The sequence below is a fragment of the Cetorhinus maximus genome, chromosome 1 (assembly GCF_964194155.1).
Source record: "Cetorhinus maximus chromosome 1, sCetMax3.hap1.1, whole genome shotgun sequence".
In the NCBI taxonomy this organism is placed as follows: domain Eukaryota; kingdom Metazoa; phylum Chordata; class Chondrichthyes; order Lamniformes; family Cetorhinidae; genus Cetorhinus; species Cetorhinus maximus.
Genome location: NC_135879.1, coordinates 161,335,584 through 161,359,899, shown reverse-complemented (window position 1 = coordinate 161,359,899; position 24,316 = coordinate 161,335,584). Strand labels below are relative to the sequence as shown.

Genomic DNA, 24,316 nt, shown 5'->3' with positions numbered 1-24,316 from the left:
TTCTCTACCACAGAAGGCTGTGGAGGCCGGGTCACTGAGCATATTCAAGAAAGAAATTGATAAATGTTTGGATATTCGGGGCATCAAAGGGGTATAGAGAGAAAGCGGGAATATGGTGTTGAGATAGAGGATCAGCCATGATCATATTGAATAGCGGAGCAGGCTCGAAGGGCAGAATGGCCTACTCCTCCTCGTTTTTATAGGTTTATAAATTGTTGTTACCCCATTACGGTTGGAAAGTTCTTGCAAGCTATTCTGATGAGTGGAAAGCAAAAAGCTTTGATAGCATGTCTCCTTTTTCCCAACGATACTAGGTTGTTAAAAGCGATTTCCCTTCCATAAATCTATGTTGACTGACCTATCCTACCATTATTTTCTATTATCACATCCCTTATTATAGATTCTAGCATTTTCCCTACGACTGATGTTAGACTGGTCTGTAGTTCCCCATTTTCTCTCTCCCTCCTTTTTTAAATAGTGGGGTTAGATTTCCCACCTTCCAATCTGTTTGAACTATTCCAGAGTCAATAGAATTTTCAGGATGACCACCAGTGCATCTGCTATCTCAACAGTTGTCCATTTCAACACACTGGGTTGTAGATCATCAGGTCCATGGGATTTATCTACTTTTAAGTCCAATTAGTTTCTCTAGTACTCGTTCTTTTAATATTACTAATATTAATATCTTGCAGTTCCTCATTTACACTAGCCTGTTGATTCTCCATTATTTCTGGGATGTTTTTAGAATTTCCTTCCGTGAAGACAGACATGACGTATTTGTTTCGTTCCTCTGCCAGTTCCTTATTCCCCATTATAAATTCTCCTGACTCCCGCTTACAATGGACCCACATTTGTTTTTCCTTTTTACATAACTATAGAAGCTTTTACAGTCCGTTTTTATGTTTCATGCGAGTTTACTCTCATATTCTCTTTTCCCTTAATCTTTTTCTTGGTCCTCCTTGCAGAATTCTAAAATGCTCCCAGTCCTCAGGCTTACCTTATTTTTTGGCAACTTTATATGCCTCTTCCTTTGATCTAATATAACCCTTGAATTCTTTCATTAACCGTGGTTGGAACACTCTGCTTGCTGGGCTTATGTGCACTAAAGGAACGTATTTTTCTCGTAAACTGTGTTAGTTCTTTAAAGGTCTGCCGTTATACCATTTAACGTGGCTTCCTAATTCACCATAGCCAATTTGCCCCTCATACCTTCATAGTATCATTTCATTGGATTTAAGACCCTAATTTCAGATTGAACTGCATCGCTTTCAAACTTAATGTAAAATTCTATCACATTATAGTCACTCTTTCCTCAGGGCTCCTTGACAACAAGATCATTAATTAGCCCTTTTTCATTGCACAGTACTATATCTAAAATAGCCTGTTCTCTCGGCTCCTCAATGTACTGCTCTAGAAAAGCATCTATTCTATATGTAATAAGGAAATAGATTTCTGGACTTTAAAGGCGCCAAGGGGTATGGGGAGAGAGCTGGTTGAGATAGAGGATCAGCCATATTCATATTGAATGGCAGAGCAGGCTTGAAGGGCTGAATGACCACCTTCTGCTCCTATTTTCTATGTTTCTATATTCTCCAAGAATTTGTCCTCCACAACACTAGTACGAATTAAGTTTACAAAGTGTATATGTAGATTGAAATCCCCCATCATTGCCATATCACCCTTGTTACACACACCTCTAATTTCCTGATTTATACTGTGATTTTGCAGTAATTGTAGCTTTAAGGAATGTAGTGACTGTAGCTTTAAGACTTAGTGTTGAATAGTATCACATGACCATGTGAACGAATCAGCTGTAAGCGTGGGTAACCTTAGAGTGGGAGTCCTTCTATTTGTGGAACTTGATTGAAGCATGTAACTGCTGCTGCAACATGTAAATAATGTTTGATGTTTCTATTGAGAAACCTGTTTGGAAAATCAAGCCCATAACAAACTGGCATCGAGGAGAAATTGAGGTCCAGCGTTGATCCTTGCCCAACAACTGAGAGTATCTTGTTTAAACAGAAGAAAAGGAATACATACTCACCAGATATGCCACATGTTGGCAGGATTGACCCCTTCGAACCATCCATAGAGGATTGGTGTCAGTATGTAGAACGCCTTGGGTTCTATTTCCAGGCAAACAAAATAATGGGGGAGGAAAAGAGGAGAACAATTCTCCTAAGCATTTGCGGGAGTAAAACTTGTAATTTAATCCGAAGCTTGACAGCCCCGAACGCCCCTGATTCGAAAACCTTCAGTGAATTGGTAGACTTCGTTAAGGGACACTTTCAACCCAAACCCTCAGTCACCATGCAGAGGTTCAGGTTTAATTCAAGGGTTAGAGCCCTAGGGGAGACCATTGCTATATACGTGGCGAACTTGAAACAACTGACTGCTGATTTCGGGGAGACCCTAAGTGATATGCTCAGGGATTGTTTGATCTGCAGTGTGCAAGATGATGCCATTCAACGACAATTATTAGCTGAAATAAAGCTCGATTTTAACAAAAGCATTGGAAATAGCACTTGTGATGGAAAGTGCTAAATGGGACGAGCAGACTATATGAGGTGCACAAACTGGCGCTGTTCTCTAGTTGGGGCAGGAATGGCCAGCTGGGTGTGGTGAGAAAAGCCGGGACTTCATTACAAAGCGAGAGACCATCCCCGCTACCTTAAAATTTAAAATAAATACAGGAAACAGCTGAGCAGCAAATTTGAAAATGAATTGTTACCAATGTGGAAGCAATCATACTCCTGAAACTTGCAGTTTTAAAGAGGTGGAGTTCTGTTTTTGCCATAAAAGAGGGCACAATGAAGCATTGTAAAGCAAAATTGAGACAGGTTCCCAGGCAGCAAGCTAAGTTAATCGAAGTACATAATGTGGAAGAACCAGAAACCACCAATTCTGATATTTACTCCCTATTTAATGTAAAAGTAGCGTAGACAGAGCCAATCATTGTTACTCTGCAAATAAATGGAAAACCTTTAATGATAGAAGTGGGCATTGGTGCTTCAACTACTGTAGTGGGAGAGCACACCTTCAAATATTTAAACAAGGGTACTCAACAATTGAATTTGGAGCAGACCTCAGCCAAATTGAAAACTTATACTGGTGAAGCTATCCAAGTGAAGGGTATTACCACTGTATCTGTCAACTCCCAGTGGTGGTAGTAGAAAGTGAAGGACCAAGCCTTCTAGGTCATGATTGGTTGAAAGAAATTAAACTAAATTGGTCTGAAATTTTCCAGCAACGAGAAGGAGGACTGCCTGAGCTGCTAAAGAAATATGATGAGGATTTTTGAGACAAACTGGGAAGAATCAAAGGCCTACAGGCTAAGATCTGTGTTGACTCAGAAGCAATTCCTCATTTCTTTAAAGCAAGGCCAATGCCATACGCTCTGAGGGAGAAGGTTGACACCGAATTGAACCGTTTAGAGAGGCTGGAGGTCACACAGCCAGTTCAACTCTCAGAATGGGCAGTCCCTATAGTCCATGTCTTAAAACCAGATCAGACCATCTGGATCTTGAGGACTATAAGCTAACAGTGAACAAAGTTCCCATATTGGACAAGTACCCGACCCCCAGGATTGAGGATCTCTGTGCTAAATTAGTAGGAGGAACAACTTATACTAAACTAGGTATGAGTCACACGTATCAGCAGCTGGAACTGGATGGTACCTTCAGAGAGTTTGTGACCAGAAACCCCACAAAGGGTTATATCATTACACCCATATGCCCTTCGGTGTTTCCTCAGCTTGTGTGATGTTCCAGAGGACGATGGAGATTTTGCTATAAGGACTACCTCAAGTCGTGGTCTACATGGAGAACGCCCTAATGACAGGGTTCACAGAAGCTGGGCAGTTGGCTAATTTGGAGGAAGTCTTGAAATGATTTTTAGAAGCAGGGGTGTGCTTATAAAAAGAAAAGTGTACCTTTCAGACAAGCATAGTTGTTTCTTTGGGCCACTGGGTGGATGCCTAAGGGTTACACCCAGTAGAAGAAAAAGTTAAAGCTATTAAGTAGGCACCTTCGCCTAAAAATGTCTCTGAACTCAAATTATTCTTGGGTATGGTTAGTTATTATGTTGATTCCTACCCAATTTATCAACTATCCAACAGTCCTAGCACCTCCACACTCATTATTAAAGATAAACCAGCATTGGGTTTGGAAGTCACCCCACAAAGAAGCCTTCACAAAAGTTAAACAACTCTTGCACTCTTCAAACTTGTTCGAAAACTACGACCCGACAAAGGAACTGGTACTAACCTGCGATGTGTCCCCCCGTGGCATGGGAGCGGTACTATCGCACAAGATGGGCAACAGTTCAGAAAGGCCGATAGGCTACATGTACAGCACCCTTTCCAAGGCCGAAAAAGGGTATTCGCAAATCAAGAAAGAAGGATTATTGATTATTTTCAGAGTTTAAAAAATTTCATCAGTATGTACATGGCCGACACTTTATGATAGTGTCTGACCACAAGCTGCTCTTGGGTCTGTTCAGTGAAGGAAAAGCTATCCCTCCTATAACTTCTGCATGGATTTAAAAACGGGTTCTAATTTTATCTGCATATGAATACACTTTTGTGCGCAGACCAAGGATGCATATATAGCCAATGCTGATGCCCTAAGTTGCCTTCCTTTGTAGGAGAGCAATGAATATGCCCCAATTCCCCGAGAGATCGTACTAACAATGCCAGTCTGCGCAAGGCAGGTAAGAAACTGGATGAATTGTGATCCAGCCCCGTCTAGAGAGGATGCTCCCAGGAACGAATTGAAGCCCTTCTCCACATGAAGGAATTAATTGAGCAGTCAAGGTGGTATCCTGTTATTGAGTAGTTGTTCCTTCACAAGGAATAGAACCACTCTTAGCAGAGTTGCACAGCGCACATCAGGGAACCTCAAGAATTAAAATGATTGCGTGAAGTTAAATTTGGTGGCCGGGCATGGACGGTGATATCAAGAAGGTGGTTGAACACTTTTTATACAATGCCAAGAACTACAGAAGTTATCTGCTGTGGCCCCACTACACCCGAGTGGATGGTCTGATAGGCCCTGGGTGAGACTGCACATAGATTACGTTGGCCCTTTTCTCGGCACCATGTTCCTACTAATAATTGACGCGCATTCAAGATGGCTAGCGGTGTATGAGGTTAGGTCACGAATGTCAGGTGCGACTATAAAAAAGTTACTACACCAAAGATTTTCTATACATGGGTTGCCAGAATTGATCATCACAGACACTGTCACTAGCACTGAATTTCAAAGATTTGTGAGTCTAAATGATATGAAACATCGCACTGCCTGTTCCACAGCAGGCGATGCCGGTAGGGACTTCCCAGGCTTATGGTACTCGTAGGAGTGCTGGAGGCCAGAAATCTGCTGTCAGATGAGGAGCCTCTAGACTTGCTCATATTTCAGTTGCTGGAGCTGCAAAGGCAAACTCAGGAACATCAGGAATGGATGCCCACAGCACTCCTCAGATTGCAAGGCACGATGGAGGAGTCCATCCACCTTCAGTCTGAGTGTCGGCATGCCAATGGGCCGAGGTCAACACTGGTAGGATGGCAGCTGCCATGAAGACCTTGGTCCAGGATGTCGCTCCTGCACTGCTGCGTGGGCTGAACTCCATCACTGATGCCATAGTTGGCCTCCAGCAGTGTCGACGCATCAGGTGATCAGGTGCACACCCCAGGTCCATTCACCCAGGTGACTCTGGGGTTGTCCGGCCAATCCGAATCCCCTCGCCCTGTCACCCCAGCGACTCCAGCTCCACAGGTCGAGGAGGGTGCCACTGCCACACAGCAAGTCCCCAAAAGCAGGCCACGGCCCTCCGGGTCTCAGCCCTCCAGAGGCCATCGACCAAGGTCATCACAGGTCATAGCAGTCAGCAGGCTGCCTCCACCTCCACTGGACATGTCAGGGGAGCACCAAGATGTAGCGGCAGGGTTAGGAAGGTTGCAGTTGCACAGCCTGGGCACAGGTATTAAACACTCGTTCATGTTCACTATTGTAAACAAAATCCCACAAATGTCTGTTTGCCTATGGCTCCTTGTTCTAATGAGCAGTGTTCGCGTCACTCAGATGTGAAACTTTGGTTCCTGCACAAGATAAAGGCAGGTGTCTTTGTCCAGGGCCACTTCCCTGTGCAGTGTGTAACCTTCAGACCAAAGTGATGGTCCAGCTTCTCTCTCACTCATTAGTGATGCTTGCAGCTTGATGGTGCTTGTTCTTGCTGCTAGAATGTTGTGGGTAGGCGCTACCGAGTTCGGACATTCTCTCTGTGTGCTCTCAGCACCTTTGAGGTGGGGCTGGCCCCCACCTCTTCAACATCTGTGACCGATGGCGCTGTTCTCCTGAAGGGCTCAGGTGCTGAAGGCTGACAAATGATCAGGTGCATTTAAAGTTTTATGGCTGCATTTCCATGATATGACCCTGATCACGGAGCGCAGGTGAACTGCCCTCAGCCAGACAGGAGACAGACATTCTATAGAGTGTCCTCATTGCATGTCGTCATCGTCCTCCTGGAATCTAGCAACTATTGGGGCCTCCACTGCGTCTCCATGGCATGAGCCTAAGCACTGAGGGTGTGTGCACTGCCATCAGCCACACAGAAGTTAAATGTTCACAGATCCAAGGTGAGGATGTCAGGACTGTCCACGTTGCATCTTGTAATTATCCTCCACGAGCCTTGCAGCTATGAGGGACTCCAAAGTGCGCCTGCCTTGTCTGGCCATTGGGGAGGCCTCATCACTGGCATCCTCGACTCCTCTCCCTCATCCCCATCCTCAATCTCATCGTGAATACATGAAGCTCTTCCATCTCCTTCTTAGCCAGGCCCCTACCCCAGCCGCAGCGCCAGGTTGTGGAGCGTACAGCAAGTGACGATGATGCATGACACCCTCTGGGGACTGCATACAATGTGACGAAGAGCAGTGGGAAACCAGGGGATTGGGAAGCCTACAAAGACCAACAGAGGACAATTAAAAAAGAAATAAGGATGGAGAAGATTAAATATGAGGGTAAACTAGCTAGTAATATAAAAGAAGATACAAGAGGTTTTTTTAGATATATAAAGGGTACGAGAGAGGCAAAAGTGGACATTGGGCTGCTGGTAAATTACGCTGGAGAAGTAGTAGTGGGGAACAAAGAAATGGCGGAGGAACTGAATAGGTACTTTGCGTCAGTCTTCACGGTGGAAGACACGAGTAACATCCCCAAAGTTCAAGAGAGTCGGGGGGCAGAGGTGAGTATGGTGGCCATTACCAAGGAGAAGGTACTAGGAAAACTGAAAGGTCTGAAGGTGGATAAATCACCTGGACCAGATGGATTACACCGCAGAGTTCTGAAGGAGATAGCTAAAGAGATAGTGGAGGCGTTAGTGGTGATCTTTCAGGAATCACTGGAGGTCAGGGAGGGTCCCAGAGGACTGTAAAATCGCTAACGTAACCCCCCTGTTTAAGAAGGGAGTGAGGCAAAAGACGGGAAATTACAGGCCGATTAGCCTGACCTTGGTCGTTGGTAAGATTTTAGAGTCCATTATTAAGGATGAGATTTCAGAATACTTGGAAGTGCATGATAAAATAGGGCAAAGTCAGCATGGTTTCATCAAGGGGAGGTCATGCCTGACAAATCTGCTTCTTTGAGGAGGTAAAGAGTAGGTTAGACAAAGGAGAGCCAATGGATGTTATCTACTTGGACTTCCAGAAGGCCTTTGACAAGGTGCCGCACAGGAGGCTGCTCAGAAAGATAAGAGCCCATGGTGTTAGAGGCAAGGTACTAGCATGGATAGAAGGTTGGCTGTCTGGCAGGAGGCAGAGAGTGGGGATAAAGGGGGTCCTTCTCAGGATGGTGGCCGGTGACTAGTGGAGTTCCGCAGGGGTCAGTGTTGGAACCACAACTTTTCACTTTATACGTTAATGATCTAGATGAAGGAACTGAGGGCATCCTGGCTAAGTTTGCAGATGATACAAAGATAGGTGGAGGGGGCGGGGAAGCTGCAGAAGGATTTGGACAGGTTAGGAGAATGGGCAAAGAAGTGGCAGATGGAATACAATGTGGGGAAGTGTGAGGTCATGCACTTTGGTAGGAAGAATAGAGGCATAGACTATTTTCTAAATGGGGAGAGAATTTAGAAATCTGGAGTGCAAAGGGACTTGGGAGTCCTAGTTCAGGATTCTCTTAAGGTTAACTTATGGGTTGAGTCGGTAGTTAGGAAGGCAAATGCAATGTTGGCATTTATTTCGAGAGGACTAGAATATAAAAGCAGGGATGTGGTGCTGAGGCTTTATAAGGCTCTGGTCAGACCACATTTAGAATATTGTGAGCAATTTTGGGCCCCGTATCTCAGGAAGGATGTTCTGGCCCTGGAGAGGGTCCAGAGGAGGTTCATGAGAACGATCCCAGGAATGAAAGGCTTAATATATGAGGAACGTTTGAGGACTCTGGGTCTATACTCAATGGAGTTTAGAAGGATGAGGGGGGATCTGATTGAAACTTACAGAATACTGAAAGGCCTGGATAGAGTGGACGTGGGGAAGATGTTTCCATTAGTAGGAGAGACCAGGACCCGAGGGCACAGCCTCAGAGTAAAGGGTAGACCTTTTAGAACAGAGATGAGGAGAAACTTCTTTAGCTAGAGAGTGGTGAATCTATGGAATTCATTGACACAGAAGGCTGTGGAGGCCAGGTTATTGAGTGTATTTAAGACCGAGATAGATAGGTTCTTGATTGGTAAGGGGATCAAAGGTTACGGGGAGAAGGCAGGAGAATGGGGTTGAGAAACTTATCAGCCATGATTGAATGGCGGAGCAGACTCGATGGGCCGAATGGCCTAATTTCTGCTCCTATGTCTTATGGTCATTGCAGTGTTCCACCGGACCTCCGTCACCTTGCCTCTAACCTTTGATATACCACATATTTTGACATGCTATCCCTTGCCCCCACTATTTAGTTTAAAGCCCCCTCTGCTTCCCTACTTATACGACTCGCTAGAACATTGGTCCCAGCATAGTACAGCCCCCACTTTCCCCAGTACTGGTGCCACACGAACGGAACCTACTTCCCCCACACCAGTCTTTGAGCCATGCATTTATCTCTCTAGTCTTATTTACCCTATGCCAATTTGCACGTGACTCGGATAGTAATCCAGAGTTGATTACCTCTGGAGTTCTGCTTTTTAATTTAGTGCCGAGCTCCCCATATTCCCTCTGCAGAACCCCTTCCTTAACCTTACCTATGTTGTTGGTACCTACATGGACCACAACAACTGGGTCCTCCCTCTTCCACTGCAAGTTCCTCTCGAGCCCTGAGCAGATATCCTGAACCCTGGCACTGGGCAGGAAACACAACCTTCTGGATTCTCTCTCTTGGCTGCAGAAAACTGTGTCTGCCCCCCTGACTATACTGTCCCTTACAACCACTACATTCCTTTTAACTCCCCCCACTTGAATGGCTTCCTGTACCATTGTGCCATGTTCAGTCTGCTCATCCACACTACAGCCCTCGCTCTTGTCTATACAGACTGCAGGACCCTCAAACTTGTTGCTCAATTGCAAGGGCTGAGTCTCCTCCACTCCCACCTTCTTGATCCTCTTACCTGCCTGACTCACAGTCGCACCCTTCTGTCCTTAACCACTTCCAAATCAGACGATGCTAACCTAAGGGGTGTGACTGCCTTCTGGAACAATGTGTCCAGGAAACAATTCCTTTCCTGATGTGTTGCAGTGCCTGAGCTCAGCCTCCTGCTCATTAACTCTGAGCCGAAGCTCCTCAAGCCACAGACACATATTACAGATGTGGTTGCCATGGATTGCAGTTACAACCAGGAGCTTCCACATGCTGCAGCCGTGACACATCAGCCATCTTGTCATCTTTATTGTGTTTATTAAGTTATTTTTCTTAATTTACAGTTCCTCTCACTCACCAAACTCCTGGCTTCACACATTGCACTCAAGCAGCACTCAGTGTAGACAAGCAGCACTCAAAGATTGCTTTATTTTATACTCACTGAAAAGCAAGGATGATTCAGTAGTATCCTAATATCTTCTATATTCAAATTATTGTAGTAAACAAAAACATAAATGTTTATTGTAATTAATTTTAAAGTTTACATTTTTCTTTATTTAACATTTTCCGCACTAGGTGTATTGCTTTGTTTGATCAGTAAAGGGGAAGCTACGTGCTGACCGTACATGTAAAAATGGTGTCATTGCAAATGGGTGGTGCCACATGCAATTTTCCATTCTTGGGGTTCGTGAAGCTCTAGGGCCTACCCAATTTCATCACTACTTTTTCCGTGACTAAGGCTTTTTGCTGTTCATCTCAGACTCCTTGTCACTAAAGAACGCTCGCCGGCCTCTACAGGAGAATCAAACGTTTTTATCATTAATATGATCTGTCCTGCTAATAGTGCTTGTTTTTCAGGTTTCTTAAGTCTAAAGCATCAGCAGTGAACTTTGAATCTCAAAAAAATAATGCCAGGATTTCAGTTACAGGACGAGCACGTAAAGCAAACAAGCTATGTTGTTTAGCTATTAAAACGGGCAATCCCAAATGGAACATTAGAATAGATGGGACAAAAGTAATATATAGAAAGTCGATAAAATTATAACTTTTGCACGTGGTATGTAGCGTGCTTCTCAGCTGGACTGTGGTCATAGGAAACTTCCCTGGTACTGTCCCATGTAGTACATCACATATACAGTTTGTGCCTTCATGGGTAAAAGTGCTGTGACCCAGAATTCAAATGTGCAAGAATAAGAATTATAGAGTAGTTATAACGGGGGACTTCTATTATCCCAGTCTATGTTTGGATACTTATAGTGTAAAGGACAGAGAGGAGCAAGAATTCCTAATATGCGTTCAGGAAAGTTTTGTACAGCAGTTTGTTTCCGGTCCAGTGAGGAAGGAGGCAGTGCTGTACCTGGTTTTTGGGGATGAGGAGGGTCAAGTGGATCAAGCGTCAGTAGGGGAATGTTTAGGGGACAGTGATCATTGTATCATTTAGTTTAGGTTGGCTGTGGGGAATGTTATGATCCTATGCCATACCCCTAAGTTTTTGGTAAGATCCGGTTAGGCACCACTAACATTTTGTTAAAGTAGATTTGAGGGATAGATTACAAAAGTAGGGAGGTCATGTTGGAGTTGTATAGAACCTTGGTGAGGCCACAGCTGGAGTACTGTGTGCAGTTCTGGTTGCCACATTATAGGAAGGATGTGATTGCACTGGAGGGGTGCAGAGGGGATTCACCAGGATGTTGCCTGGGATGAAACATTTAAGTTATGAGGAGAGGTTGGATAGACTTGGGTTGTTTTCATTGGAGCAGAGAAGACTGAGGGGCAACCTGAGCGAGGTGTACAAGATTATGAGGGGCATGGACAGGGTGGATAGGGAGCAGCTGTTCCCCTTAGTTGAAGGGTCAGTCACAAGGGGACATAAGTTCAAGGTGAGGGGCAGGAGGTTTAGGGGGGATGTGAGGAAAAACCTTTTTACCCAGAGGGTGGTGAGAGTCTGGAATGCACAGCCTGGGAGGGTGGCGGAGGTGGGTTGCCTCACATCCTTTAAAAAGTACCTGGATGAGCACTTGGCACGTCATAACATTGAAGGCTATGGGCCAAGTGCTGGTAAATGGGATTAGGTAGGTAGGTCAGGTGTTTCTCACATGTCGGTGCAGCCTCTTCTGCACTGTGTGATTCTGTGATAGATAGTTTGTGATTCAAGACATTTGCTCAGTGAATAAAGCCACAAGATTTCATGGGTTTTGAACAAACAAAAATAAATTTTACAAGGTCAGAAAGATAAAACAATTTACAATATCTGTCTTATCACAGGATTGTTATGGTGCAGAAGAAGGCCATTTCGCCCATTGTGTCTGCACCAGCTCTCCAAATGAGAAACTCACCATTCTCTCACCTGCTCCCCACAACCCATCACATTTTTTCCTTTCCAAATTACAGCCTAATTCCCTTTTGAATGTTTCATTTGAATCTGCCTCCACCACACTCTCAGAGCATTCCAGACCCTATACACTCACTGCGTGAAAATGTTTTTCCTCGTATCACTATTGCTTCTTTTGCTCATTACTTTAGACATGTGCCTTCTTGTTCTCGACCCTGTCACTAGTGGGAACAGTTTCTCCGCATCTACTCCGCCCAGACCCCTCATGATTTTGAATATTAGATCTCCTCTCAGCTTTCTTTTCTTTAAGGAAAACAGCCCTATCTTCTCCAATCTATCTTCAGAACTGAAGTACCTCATCCCAGGAACCATTCTCATGAGTCTTTTTGGTGCTCTCTCCAATGCTTTCATATCCTTCCTAAAGTGCGGGCCCCAGAACTGGACACGATACACCAGCTGAAGCCAAACTAGTGACTTATACAAGTTCAACATAACCTCCTTGCTCTTGTACTCTATGCCCCTATTAATAAAACCCAGGATACTGTATACTTTATTAACTCTGCTCTCAACCTGTCCTCCCACCTTCAATGACTTATGCATATATGCACCCAGGTCCCTCTGCTCTTGCACCCCATTTAGAATTGTACCCCCTATTTTATACCGTCTCTCCATGTTCTTTCTACCAAATGAATCATTTCACATTTCTCTGCATTGAACTTCATCTCCCACCTGTCGCACATTCCACCAACTTGCCTATGTCCTTTTGAAGTTCTAAACTATCTTCCTCACAGCTCACACTGCTTCCAAGTATTGTATTTTCTGCAAACTTTGAAATTGTGTCATGTACAACAAAATCTAGGTCAACAGTGTATATCAAGACAAGCAAGTGTCCCAACACTGAGCCCTGGGGAACTCCACTGCAAACCTTCCTTTGGCCTGAAAAACATCCATTAATCACTACTCTTTATTTCTGGCACTCAGCCAATGCTGTTTCCATATTGCTTTTCTATTCTACCCACCAAAGTGGGCAAATTAACATTTTCCCACAAACTCGCTCTGCCAAATTTTATCCCAGTCACTTAATCTACCTATATCCATTTGTAGACACTCTCCCTCCCCTTGATAATTTACTTTCCTACCCATCTTAGTGTCATCAACAAATTTAACTACAATAGCATAAAATTGACAAGTGTGGGGTCAGGTTCCCAAAATGCTAAGGGTGTAAGACCCCACCCAACATGTTTAGAGGACAAGTCATTGATATAGATTGTAAATAGTTGATCCCTGTGGCACTCCACAAGTTACAGCTTGCCAACCTAAAAAAGACACGTTTATCGCTACTTTCTGTGTCCTGTTAGCTAATCAATCTTTTATCCATGCTATTATGTTACCCCCTAAACCATGTGCTCTTCTGCGTACACAAATCATTTATTAAGGTGGCAGCCCTGGTTGAGTCAATGGTTAGTAAATCATACAACATCCTGCGCTTTATTAATAAGGGCATGGAGTTCAAAAGCAAGGAAATTATTTTAAACTTGTATAGAGCTCTGGGCCTCAACTGGAATATTGCGTCCAGTTTTGGGCACCACAACCAGCAATCACCATATGAGGAAAAACATTTTCACACAGCCGGTAGTTAGGATCTGGAATGCACTGCCCAAGGTTGTGGTGGATGTGGGTTCAATTGAGGCATTCAGAGAGGATCATTATCTGAAAAGGAAGAATATGTGGGCTACAGGGGAAAAAAAAACAGGGAAGAAAAAGAACTGGGAAGTGGCAGGCACTAGGTGAATTGTTCCTACAGATGTCCAGCACAGACATGATGGGTCAAATGGCTTCCTTCTGTGCATAACCATCATATAATTCAATGAAAGGCTTCAAATAGTGTGCAAAATGCAGTAGTTTATTTGCAATTATTGTTGCTTACAATTGTTGAAAAAAAATGTTTGTCCTCTGAACATGATGGGTGGGATCTTACTTACACCCTTAGCATTTTGGGATCCTGACCCCACACTTGCCAATTTTGGGAGACAGCATCCTAATTGGCTGCCTTCATGTCTGCTGTCCATAAAGAATGACTCAATCAGAGGGTCTGCAGCCTTGGAAGGACCGAACCCGTATGACAATAGTGGGCGCTGCCACTTCAGGAATGGGACCATCTGGAGGCACCCTTTGAAGAGGTTTGCACGGGTGTGTGTGAAGAATTGGGATGACTTTGTCAAAGTATAATACTGTTAATATGCTGCTGTCTCGATATTATCTCCACATTTAGCCAGGATAGATAACATGCTAACAATTGCTAGGTTGCCTCTTGAGTTTAAGAAGCTGGGGGAATCTGGAGCTAATTGGTTCACTGGACAACCATCAGATCCCATGTTTCCTCTCGGAATGTTGTCAGTTTGGAGTTTGTTTGATCGCCTTTTCCTGCATGCAAAGATTTTCATTGGACCCAATTCCTTCCATTTGTTTTGATCCCACAAGTGATTCATAGGCTAGGGTGAATCAGTGAATTTCATTATGATAATCCTGTATTGGGCCTGAAAATTGTAGTTCTTGAATGTCATGGTAATGAACAGAAGCACTATTCCACAGTAAGGATCCTCATAGGTGCAACTGGGCTTCGAGATGTTTTGTTCATTGGGCTGTTGATTGAAAGAACTCTTAAATCAAATTCTTCTGCCCTTGTTGGTAGATCTACTTGCCAAAGGAATCAAATGAAATTTATAACACAGACTGAAAGGAACGTGTAGTGGTTTCTGGTTGTGATGGTTCATCTTAATGCCTGCATTTTGTAGGGTATTTTAGCATCTGTTTTATATTGTTTTAAAAGCTAATTATTCTTGGGGTTACATTGTGGCTATTTCAGCTTTTCTTTTTATATTTGGGTCATTAGTAGATTGTTTGAGGTATTTTGGAATTGTGCAAAGTTAAACTTTACGGCTTCCTAATTGTGACTTTAATTTGGAGCTTCACAAATTAACATGGCCAGTGTTCAAACTCCTTACATCATGTGCAAGTTGGACTGATCACAGTGATTTCCCAATGATCCAACAGAGGGCGGTAGTGAGAAGTGATTGAGAAGCATTCTGGGAGAAGTTAGCGCAGTCACTGGGGATTCAATAGTTCGTGGCACAGACAGACGCTTCTGTGGCCGCAAATGTGAATCAAGGATGGTATGTTGCCTCCCTGGTGCCAGGGCCCAGGATGTCACAGAGCGGCTGCAGGACATTCCGGGAGGGGGTTAGGTAAACAGCCAGTGGTCGTGGTACACATTGGTACCAATGACATAGGTAAACTAAGGGATGAGGACCTGCAGGCTCAGTACAGGAAGTTATGAGATAAATTAAAATGCAGGACCTCAAATGTAGTAATCTCAGGATTTCTCCCAGTTCCACGTGCTAGCAAAAGCAGGAATAAGAGGATAGACCAAATGAATACGCGGCTGGAGAGATGGTGTAGCCGGGATGGATTCAGATTCTTGAGGCACTGGGACCGGTTCTGGGGAAGGTGGGACCTGGACAAACTAGATGGGCTGCACCCAGGCAGAGCTGGGACCAGTGTCCTTGTTGGGGGCTTTTGCTGGTTCTGTTGGGGAGTATTTAAACTAGTGTGGCAGGGGGGTGGGATCCCAGGAGTAGGATCAGATAGGTCAGATTCAGATCAGAAAAATGGAGGTAGAACATTAGCTAGGGACATTGTGATAGACATGGAGTTACAGGAGAAGCAAAGTTGACAAAGTGTCCAGCAAGGGAAATTGATGAGGTTAAACAGTTTATACTTCAATGCAAGGAATATTACAAACAAGGTAGATGAGTTAAGGGCACAGGTAGACACATAGCAGCAGGATGTCATTGCTATAATGGAGACCTGGCTAAAGGAGTGACAAAACTGGCAGCTTAATATCCCTGGTTATAGAGTCTTCAGACACGATAGAGTAGGAGATAAAAAAGGAGGGGGGTAGCACTAATGGTTAAAGAATCAATTCCAGTTGTGAGAAGGGATAATATAATGGGTCTACAAACGAGGCTTTATGGATTGAGCTTAGAAATAAAAAAGGGGCAGTCACACTACTGGGAATATACTACAGACCCCCAAATAGTGAAAGGGAGATAAAAGAACAAATATGTGGCAAATTTCTGCTTGTAAGAACAAGAGGGCAATAATAGTGGGAGACTTCAACTATCCTAATATCAGCTGGGATTCAAACAATATAAGGGGCACTGAGGGAGAAAAATTCATGCCGTGTGTCCAGGAAAATATTTTCAACCAATTAGTGACAAACCCAACGAGAGGAGATGCAATTCTAGACCTAGCCTTGGGGAACGAAGAAGGGCAAGTGGGTGAAGTGACAGTTGGCGACCATATCGGGGACAGTGATCACAATTCAGTTAGATTTAGCGTTACCATGGAAAAGGACAGAGATAAGGCAGGAGTAAAAGTCTTGAACTGGGGGAAGGCAAGTTTTGCAGAAATGAGAAGGGATTTGGCTGAGGTGGACTGGACAGCACTGCTGGAGGATAAAACAGTGGAAAACCAGTGGGAAGCACTAAAAAGCAAGATCCTAATTGTACAAAGTAGACATGTCCCCTACAAAAATAAGAGTGGTACTGCCAAATCTAGACCCCGCTAGATTGGTTGTCTAGAGGAATACAGGGGAAGATCAAACAGAAAAAGAAAGCATACGATAGGCACATAGAGCTAAGCACTGCTGATAGCCTAGACGAATATAGGAAGTGCAGGGACAAAGTGAAAAAGGAAATAAGGAAATCAAAGAGAGGGCATGAAAAAAGATTAGCAAGTAAAGCTAAAGATAACCCAAAGATGTTTTACCAATACATTAATGCTAAAAGGTTAGTTAAGGAAAAAGTGGGACCTATCAGAGATGAAGATGGAAACTTGTGTGTAGATGCAGAGGCTGTGGGAAGGGTTTTGAATGAATATTTTGTCTCCGTGTTTACAAAGGAAAGGGAGGATGTAGATATAGTAGTCCAGGAGGAACGCTGTGAGATATTGGACGGAATAGTCATAAAGAGAGTGGAAGTACTCGAAGGGTTGAAACCCTTGAAAGTTGATAAGTCACCAGGGCCAGATGGATTGTTTCCGAGGCTGCTGAAGGAAGTCAGGGAGGAGATAGCAGATGCTCTGAGGATGATTTTCCAATCTTCCCTAGATACAGAGGAGGTACCAGAGGACTGGAGAAATGCAAACGTAGTTCCATTGTTTAAAAAGGGATTATAGGAAATGCCAAACAGTTATAGGCCGGTTAGTCTTACATCGGTGGTGAGCAAATTAGTAGAATCAATCCTGAGAGATAGGATTAACTGTCATGTGGATAGGCATGGACTAGTCAGGGATAGTCAGCATGGACTTGTTAAAGGAAGATCTTGCCTCACAAATTTGATTGAATTCTTTGAGGAAGTGACAAGAAGGGTTGATGAAGGTAGTGCAGTGGATGTTGTGTACATGGATTTTAGCAAGGCATTTGACATGGCCCCACATGGCAGATTGGTCAGGAAAGTAAAAGCCATGGGATTCAGGATAATGTGGCAAACTGGATAAAAGGTTGGCTTTGTAACAGGAAACAAAGGGTAATGGTTGATGGATGCCCTTGCGAATTGCAAGTGGTGTTCCACAGGTTTCAGTGTTGGGACCCTTGCTATTTGTGTTATATATTAACGATTTGGATGTGAACGTGGGGGGCACGATTGGGAAATTTGTAGATGAGACAATGATTGGCCAAATAGTGGATAGTGTAGAGGATAGCCATAATCTCCAAAACGATATAGATGGGTTGGTAAAGTGGCAGGTGGATTTTAACATAGAGAAGTGTGAGGTCATACATTTAGGGAGGTCAAACAGTTACAGGGATTACACAATAAATGGGAATATACTAAGAGGGGTAGATAAAGTGAGAGATCTTGGCGTACAAGTACACAGGTCCCTGAAGGCAGCAGTTCAAGTAGACAAGGTTGTTAAGGAGGCGTATGGAACACTCTCCTTCATTGGCAGAGGTATAGAATATAAAAGTAAGGATATAATGTTGGAATTGTATAAAACACTGGTGAGGCCACAACTGGAGTATTGTGTGCAGTTCTGGTCACATTACAGGAAGGACATAATAGCTCTGGAGAGAGTGCAGAGGAGGTTTACAAGAATGTTGCCAGGGTTAGAAAAGTGTAGCTACGAGGAGAGATTGGATAGGTTGGGGTTATTTTCCTTAGAACAAAGAAGGCTGAGAGGTGACTTGATTGAGGTGTACAAAATTATGAGGGGAATAGATAGAGTGGACAGGATAAAATTGTTTTCCTTGGTGGAGAATTCTAGAACCACGGGACATAGATTCAAGATAAGTGGCAGAAGGTGTAGGGGGGACATGAGGAAGAACTTTTTTACGCAGAGGGTAGTGGGTGTCTGGAATTCGCTGCCCAAGTTGGTGGTAGAGGCAGAAACTCTAAACTCTTTTAAAAAGTACCTGGATCTGCACCTTAAGTGTTGTAAGCTGCAGGGCTGTGGGCTGGGTGCAAGAAGGTGGAATTAGAAAGGGCACCTGGGTGTCCTCGGGCTGGCATGGACAGGACAGGCCGAATGGCCTCCTTCTGTGCTGTAACTTTTTTATGGTTCTATGATAGGGCTACTGCTCCTTTCTTATCCTCCGTAAAAGCAGATATGGAAAGCCATCAAAGCTCTTTAGAACAAGGTCAAGTTGCACACTAGCCACGAAGGCAGGTCAACAGCATGGACAGTAATTGCTGTCACCTCAACTTGCAGCTGAATAAAAAGAGGGCAGTCAAAAGCATGTAACTGTATCCCACTCCATGCAGATGCACAAATGCCACCAAACTTTGGCAGACAAACAAGCTTTCTTTGGCATGCTTACAGTACTCAAATCCAAATTTTCCAAACTAACATTTGGGAAACTGTTGAACCCAAAGCAATCTTTACAATTGACCTGGGCCTTGCTGAATTCCCTACTTGACATACTCCCGACAGTTGCTCATAACAAAATATGCAGACAAAGCAGCTGAGAGGTATTTGACAGTACAAGTGAAGGATGCATCATTCATGTGTTATTTTAGTATAGACTCCCTTTCTGTAGGTTCACCTACTATATAGTTTTCCCCTCTTTTCTGCAGAAGCACTGAATAATTGAATGACCAAGAAAACCTGACTATCGATGGCCTTCCCAGGACCTTGAAAGACTCTGTACTGGCTGCACACGATCTCTCAAAGTTTTCAATGAGTTGCTATCCATGAAGTTGGCATTTTGTACCAAGGGAAAGATCCCGACCACCCCATAGTGTTATGTGGAATTGATTAAAATGTGCAAAACTTCCTCATGTGGAACTGCAAGTGTAATTTGCTATTACCTCTAATATGCTATCATCCAAGAATTTTTAAAAAATTCATTCATGAGGTGTGAGCGTCACTAGCTCGGCCAACATTTATTGCCAATCCCTAACTGCCCTTGAGAAGATGAGCTGCTTTCTTGAACTGCTGCAGCCATGTGGTGTAGGTACACCCACAGTGCTGTTAGGGAGAGCGTTTCAGAATTTTGAACCAGCGTCAGTGAAAGAACGATAATATATTTCCAAGTCAGGATGTTGTGGCTTGGAGGAGACTTCCAGGTGGTGGTGCTCCCTTGCATCTGCTGCTCTTGTTCTTCTAGATGGTAGTGGTAGTGGGCTTGGAAGGTGCTGTCTAAGGAGCTTTGGTGAGTTCCTGCAGTGCATCCTGTCGATAATGCTGTCACTGGCATTGGTGGTGAAGGGAGGAATTGTTTGTGCCAATCAAGTGGGCAGCTTTGTCCTGGACGGTGTCAAACTTCTTGAGTGTTGTTGGAGCTGCACTCATTCAGGTGAGCGGAGAGTATTCCATCAGACTCCTGACTCTTGTGCCTTGTAGATGGTGGACAGTCTTTGGGGAGTTGGGAGCTGACTTACTCGCTGCAGGATTTCCTAGCCTCTGACATGCTCTTGTTGCCACAGTATTTATAATGGCTGGTCCAGTTCAGTTTCCGGTCAATGGTAACCTCCAGAATGTTGATAATGAGGGATTCAGCAATGGTAGTGCTAATGAATGTCAAGGGGTGTTGGATAGATTTTCTCTCGTTCGAGATAGTCATTGCCTGGCACTTGTGTGGCATGAATATTACTTACCACTTGTCAGCCCAAGCCTGAATATTGATCAGGCCCTGCTGCATTTGGACTGTTTCAGCATCTGAGGAGTTGCAAATGTTGCTGAACATTATGCAATCATCAGTGAACAACCCCGCTTCTGACATTATGATGGAAGGAAGGTCATTGATGAAGGAGCTGAAGATGGTTGGGCCAAGGATAGCACCCTGAGGAACTCCTGTAGTGATGTCCTGGAACTGAGATGATTGACCTCCAACAACAACATCTTACTTTGTGCTAGGTATGACTCCAACCAGTGGAGAGTTATCCCCCTGATTCCCATTGACTCCAGTTTTGTTAGGGCTCCTTGATGCCACACTCGGTCAAATGCTACCTTGGTGTCAAGGGCAGCCACTCTCACCTCACCTTGAATGCAGTAAAAAATAATAAAACTTCAATTAAAAAAAATAGACACAAAATCACACCTGTACTGTTGGAACCATGAAAATGCCTGTGGAAAATAAGTTCAGATAAATATTGGTAGCTAAGGATGGATATTCTGGAATTTCACATTTCCTTGGGCTCCCAACTGGAAAAAAGTTTCCCCAGTTATAGGAAAATCAGTTCCTACAATAATGAATAGCTTTTGCTCAGAGATTAGTTACTCGTAAGTTCTAGTAAGTTTCAATCAGAATAATTAGGAACTTTTAAAAGTGCCTACAAACAAAATGCATTTCCTCAAGAATACCTACTAGTGCAAAGGCATCCAGATTAACCATCTTTTAAAGGGATGTGGAAAGACTTGAGCATTGTTCCATGTTTTCTTGGCTAATCCAGTTTTTATCATAGAATGATAAAGCACAGAATGAGGCCATTCATCCCTTCGTGTGACTCTTTGGTAGAACGACTCGATTAATCCCAATCCCCTGCTATTCCCCCATATCCCTGTACATGCTTCCCCTTCAAGTGTTTATCCACACATGGATTGAAATATAATGTCCGCTCACTGAAAATGGATACCTCTTGTGAGAATTATTACTTAATTGATGGGACTCTGGGATGCTCTATTGTAGTTAATTTTAAATGCCACAAGTGGTAACTTAAAAATTTAACCCACGGCATATCATTTAATTTAGAAGAGACAGTTACATTGTGGCTCTCTGACAAATTATTTTAAAATATGTTGAAAGTGACTACTCCTTACACTTTTATTACTTTCCAAACATTGGAAAGAATATCTAGATATGGAAAAATAAAGCTGTGATGGGAACAGAGGCACAATTTGTATACTGCACTCTTATATTTTTTGCTTTGTGGATTGTCGACATAAGAGAATAAAGAAGCAAAATAGTTTGACAGTGGCAGTGGTAAAACATTATCCGAAAAACAACATGATGCATCTCAAACACAAAAATCCTGAAAATGCACAGAATGCTAATCAGATTGAGGAGCATAATGTTTTTGAGTTTCAGGAAATGATCCCTCTAAATTTTCATGACACATTTATTTCAATGCACAATACATTTAATTTTTTTTTGTGCGGCAGCATGAGCAATGTTTTAAAAGGGGCAATTTGTGAAGGTCCTGCACAATAACTTCACAACTGCTGTATGTTGCCCACGGACACAGAGCTTAGAGGAAATATTAGTTTCAGGTGAATTTTAAGGGCTGAATTTTACATTCTTCTGTTGGTGGGTTTGAAGGTGGGGTCACGTAAAATCCAGCGGGTGGCCTGTCTGCTGCCTACCCGTCCACCCCTACCCCCGCTGCACTTATACCAGTGGTGGTGGTGGTGGCACTGGGTGGCCTGCCACTGATGGGTCAGTTGAAGCCACCGAATGGGCAATTAATGCCCACTTAAGGGCCTTATCCTGTCACTGGGTTGTAACAGGCGGCAGGAGAGGTCCACGCTAAGTGGCAGGCTTAACAGGTTTCCCTGTGCATGATGGTGCTGGTCCCTCCTTCACGGGCCCCTGGGCCCATCGGAGGTTCACAACCAAGGTGTGCCCCTCCCACCCCCAACATGGCCTCTCAAACCCTGGCCCACCAACCCCCTGCAAGGGCCCACCGAGACCCCCAAACATTTAGAGAGTCGAGATCCAGTGCCGCTCACCACCTCGAGCCCTGCGTACAGTGCCGGCAGCGGCCAGTCAGAAGCCAGTAGCTTTCAGAGATGTAGCTACCTGTTCCTGAGGGGCAGACATATTGCCTCAAATTGATTTAACGGCCAATTGGTTCTGGGGCAGATGTTCGTCTGTTGGGCAGGCCTGATCTTTTAGCTGGGGGAGAGGGTGGTGGGGACCACAGCACTTTATTAAATCTAGGTCAGTTATTTCAATGGGTCTCCTTATCTTTAAGATCCTGATTGTGTATTTCTGGGGAGTTGTTTTGTCATTTTGGATTACCAGAATTTACAATTTTTACCACCTCCATTTCAATTGCTGGCTTCTCAAAAAAGCTCCAAGCCAATGTTATATTTGGAGTATATGTAAAATGTTACTAATCTGAACATAACAGGACCTCAGCATCTAACTTTTGTTGATTCAACTGAAGAAACAGTGCTCTTTTGGTCCCTTCCAAAAAATGCTTCTGACTTTGGAATTGCACATTAAACACAGCAGCCATATTTTCACACCTTGATAAAAACGTACTTATTTTCAAATCTGGATATATCTTTATATTTGAATTTGATCATATGGACACGTGTGCAGATGTGGGGCACTGTCTACTCCTTGCGTAACTTTAGTTACTTTTGTTACTGTTTTATGCACATCAACTAAATCAATGTGCATTTGAGATTTTGTATAATTCCTAAATTTGAATAAATTCAGGAATGTATATTATTTAGCATTCTGGATAAGATCATCTGAGGAGGTTGGTAAATGGCAAACTTCATTCACTCCCAGCATTTATGAAGGACTGCCCAACAAATATTGGATAATATATTATTTCAGAAAAGTTATAAAGAAATGTACTTTTGATTTATAAACAAAATTGCTGAAATACTCAGCAGGCCAGGCATCTGTGGAGAGTCAAGCTGAGTTAATGTTTCAGGCAGATGGCCTTTTCCAATACTTTGCATTTGTAACAAGGTAGTTCTTAGTGTGGCCTCCTTTTTGTACAATAGACACAACCGTCATTATCCCCTTCGTTTTCTATTTGATCTGTAAACTTCTCGATAGCTTGGTTGCTATTGGTTGGGAAGCCCTGGATCAGTGTGATAGTCAACTAGTTTTTAAGCTATCAAAATTGCTACTTTGAGATACTCCCAGTCAATGGTGGCATTTAATAGCGAGGAGGAGAGCTGACTGAAGAGTCTCATGAATATAAATATTTGGCTTTTTTTAAAAAGTAATATTTTCATGAGCAATTTTTCAAAATATAACGAGAATAATTCGAATAAAAAGTGCTCTCTCAGGACATTACTTCCCCTTTAAACATCAAAATAAAAAACAAGCAACATTAACATTTGTTGAAGCTTTCCGGTTAGCTTGTGCTGAGGGTGAGGAAAAACACTTTCATTTCAACAGTTAGGGAAAGCACTTTCATTCCAATAGCTGTGAAACTATAGACATCTGTACTTTGTAACATTTTACTAAGTAACATTCAAGCTTTGACTTCATGAATAGAAACAAATTGTACCAAAAGTGGGTGTTAGTATTAAAATGCAAAGTTAATACTGAGCCAATAAAGTTTATTCAATGTGTGTGTTAACATTGGATTAGCTTTTAGGACTTCCTATAAAACTGCATCACTAATGTAATTTATTGGTGTCACTTCGGTTCACTGCACTACCTTTGAGGATCAATTATATTCTCTTCACTGACACCTATTTCTGTTGACTTTTGTATACAAAATTACACTATGCGGCTGTTTTAATATGTCGTTAACTTATTTTACAGTTTGATGTGAGTATGAAAATTATTTTTTGCAGAATTTTGCAGCTTCCCTGTGCCAATCCTTCTGTGAGCTGATGCAAGATATTACCACTGAAGGACAAGTTCAAGTTCTTAAGGTACTCGTTTTATTTTATCGCTTGACAGTGTTTTGAAAGCTTTCGTATATTTCTTTACTCTTTCATGGGGTGTGAGTGTCACTGGCAAGGCCAGCATTTGTTGCCCATCCCTAATTGCCCACGAATTGAGTGACATACTAGGCCATTTCAGAGGGCAGTTCAGAGTCAACCTCATTCCTGAGAGCCTGGAGTTACATGTAGGACAGACCAGGTAAGGATGGCAGACTTCCTTCCCTAAAGGACATTAGTGAACCAGATGGGTTTTCCTGACAATCGATGATAGTTTCATGGT

General features: G+C 43.3%; 1 protein-coding gene across 4 annotated transcripts in view; it reads left to right on the top strand.

The window, feature by feature from the left end:
- Window positions 1-24,316, top strand: part of ipo11 (importin 11) — a 712,707-nt gene that overhangs the window by 413,900 nt on the left and 274,491 nt on the right. For all 4 annotated transcript variants that reach the window (XM_078549030.1, XM_078549021.1, XM_078549038.1 and 1 more), the window contains one exon: window positions 23,944-24,024. In XM_078549030.1, the coding sequence (XP_078405156.1) occupies window positions 23,944-24,024 (81 nt within the window). The remainder of the gene's footprint in view (window positions 1-23,943; window positions 24,025-24,316) is intronic.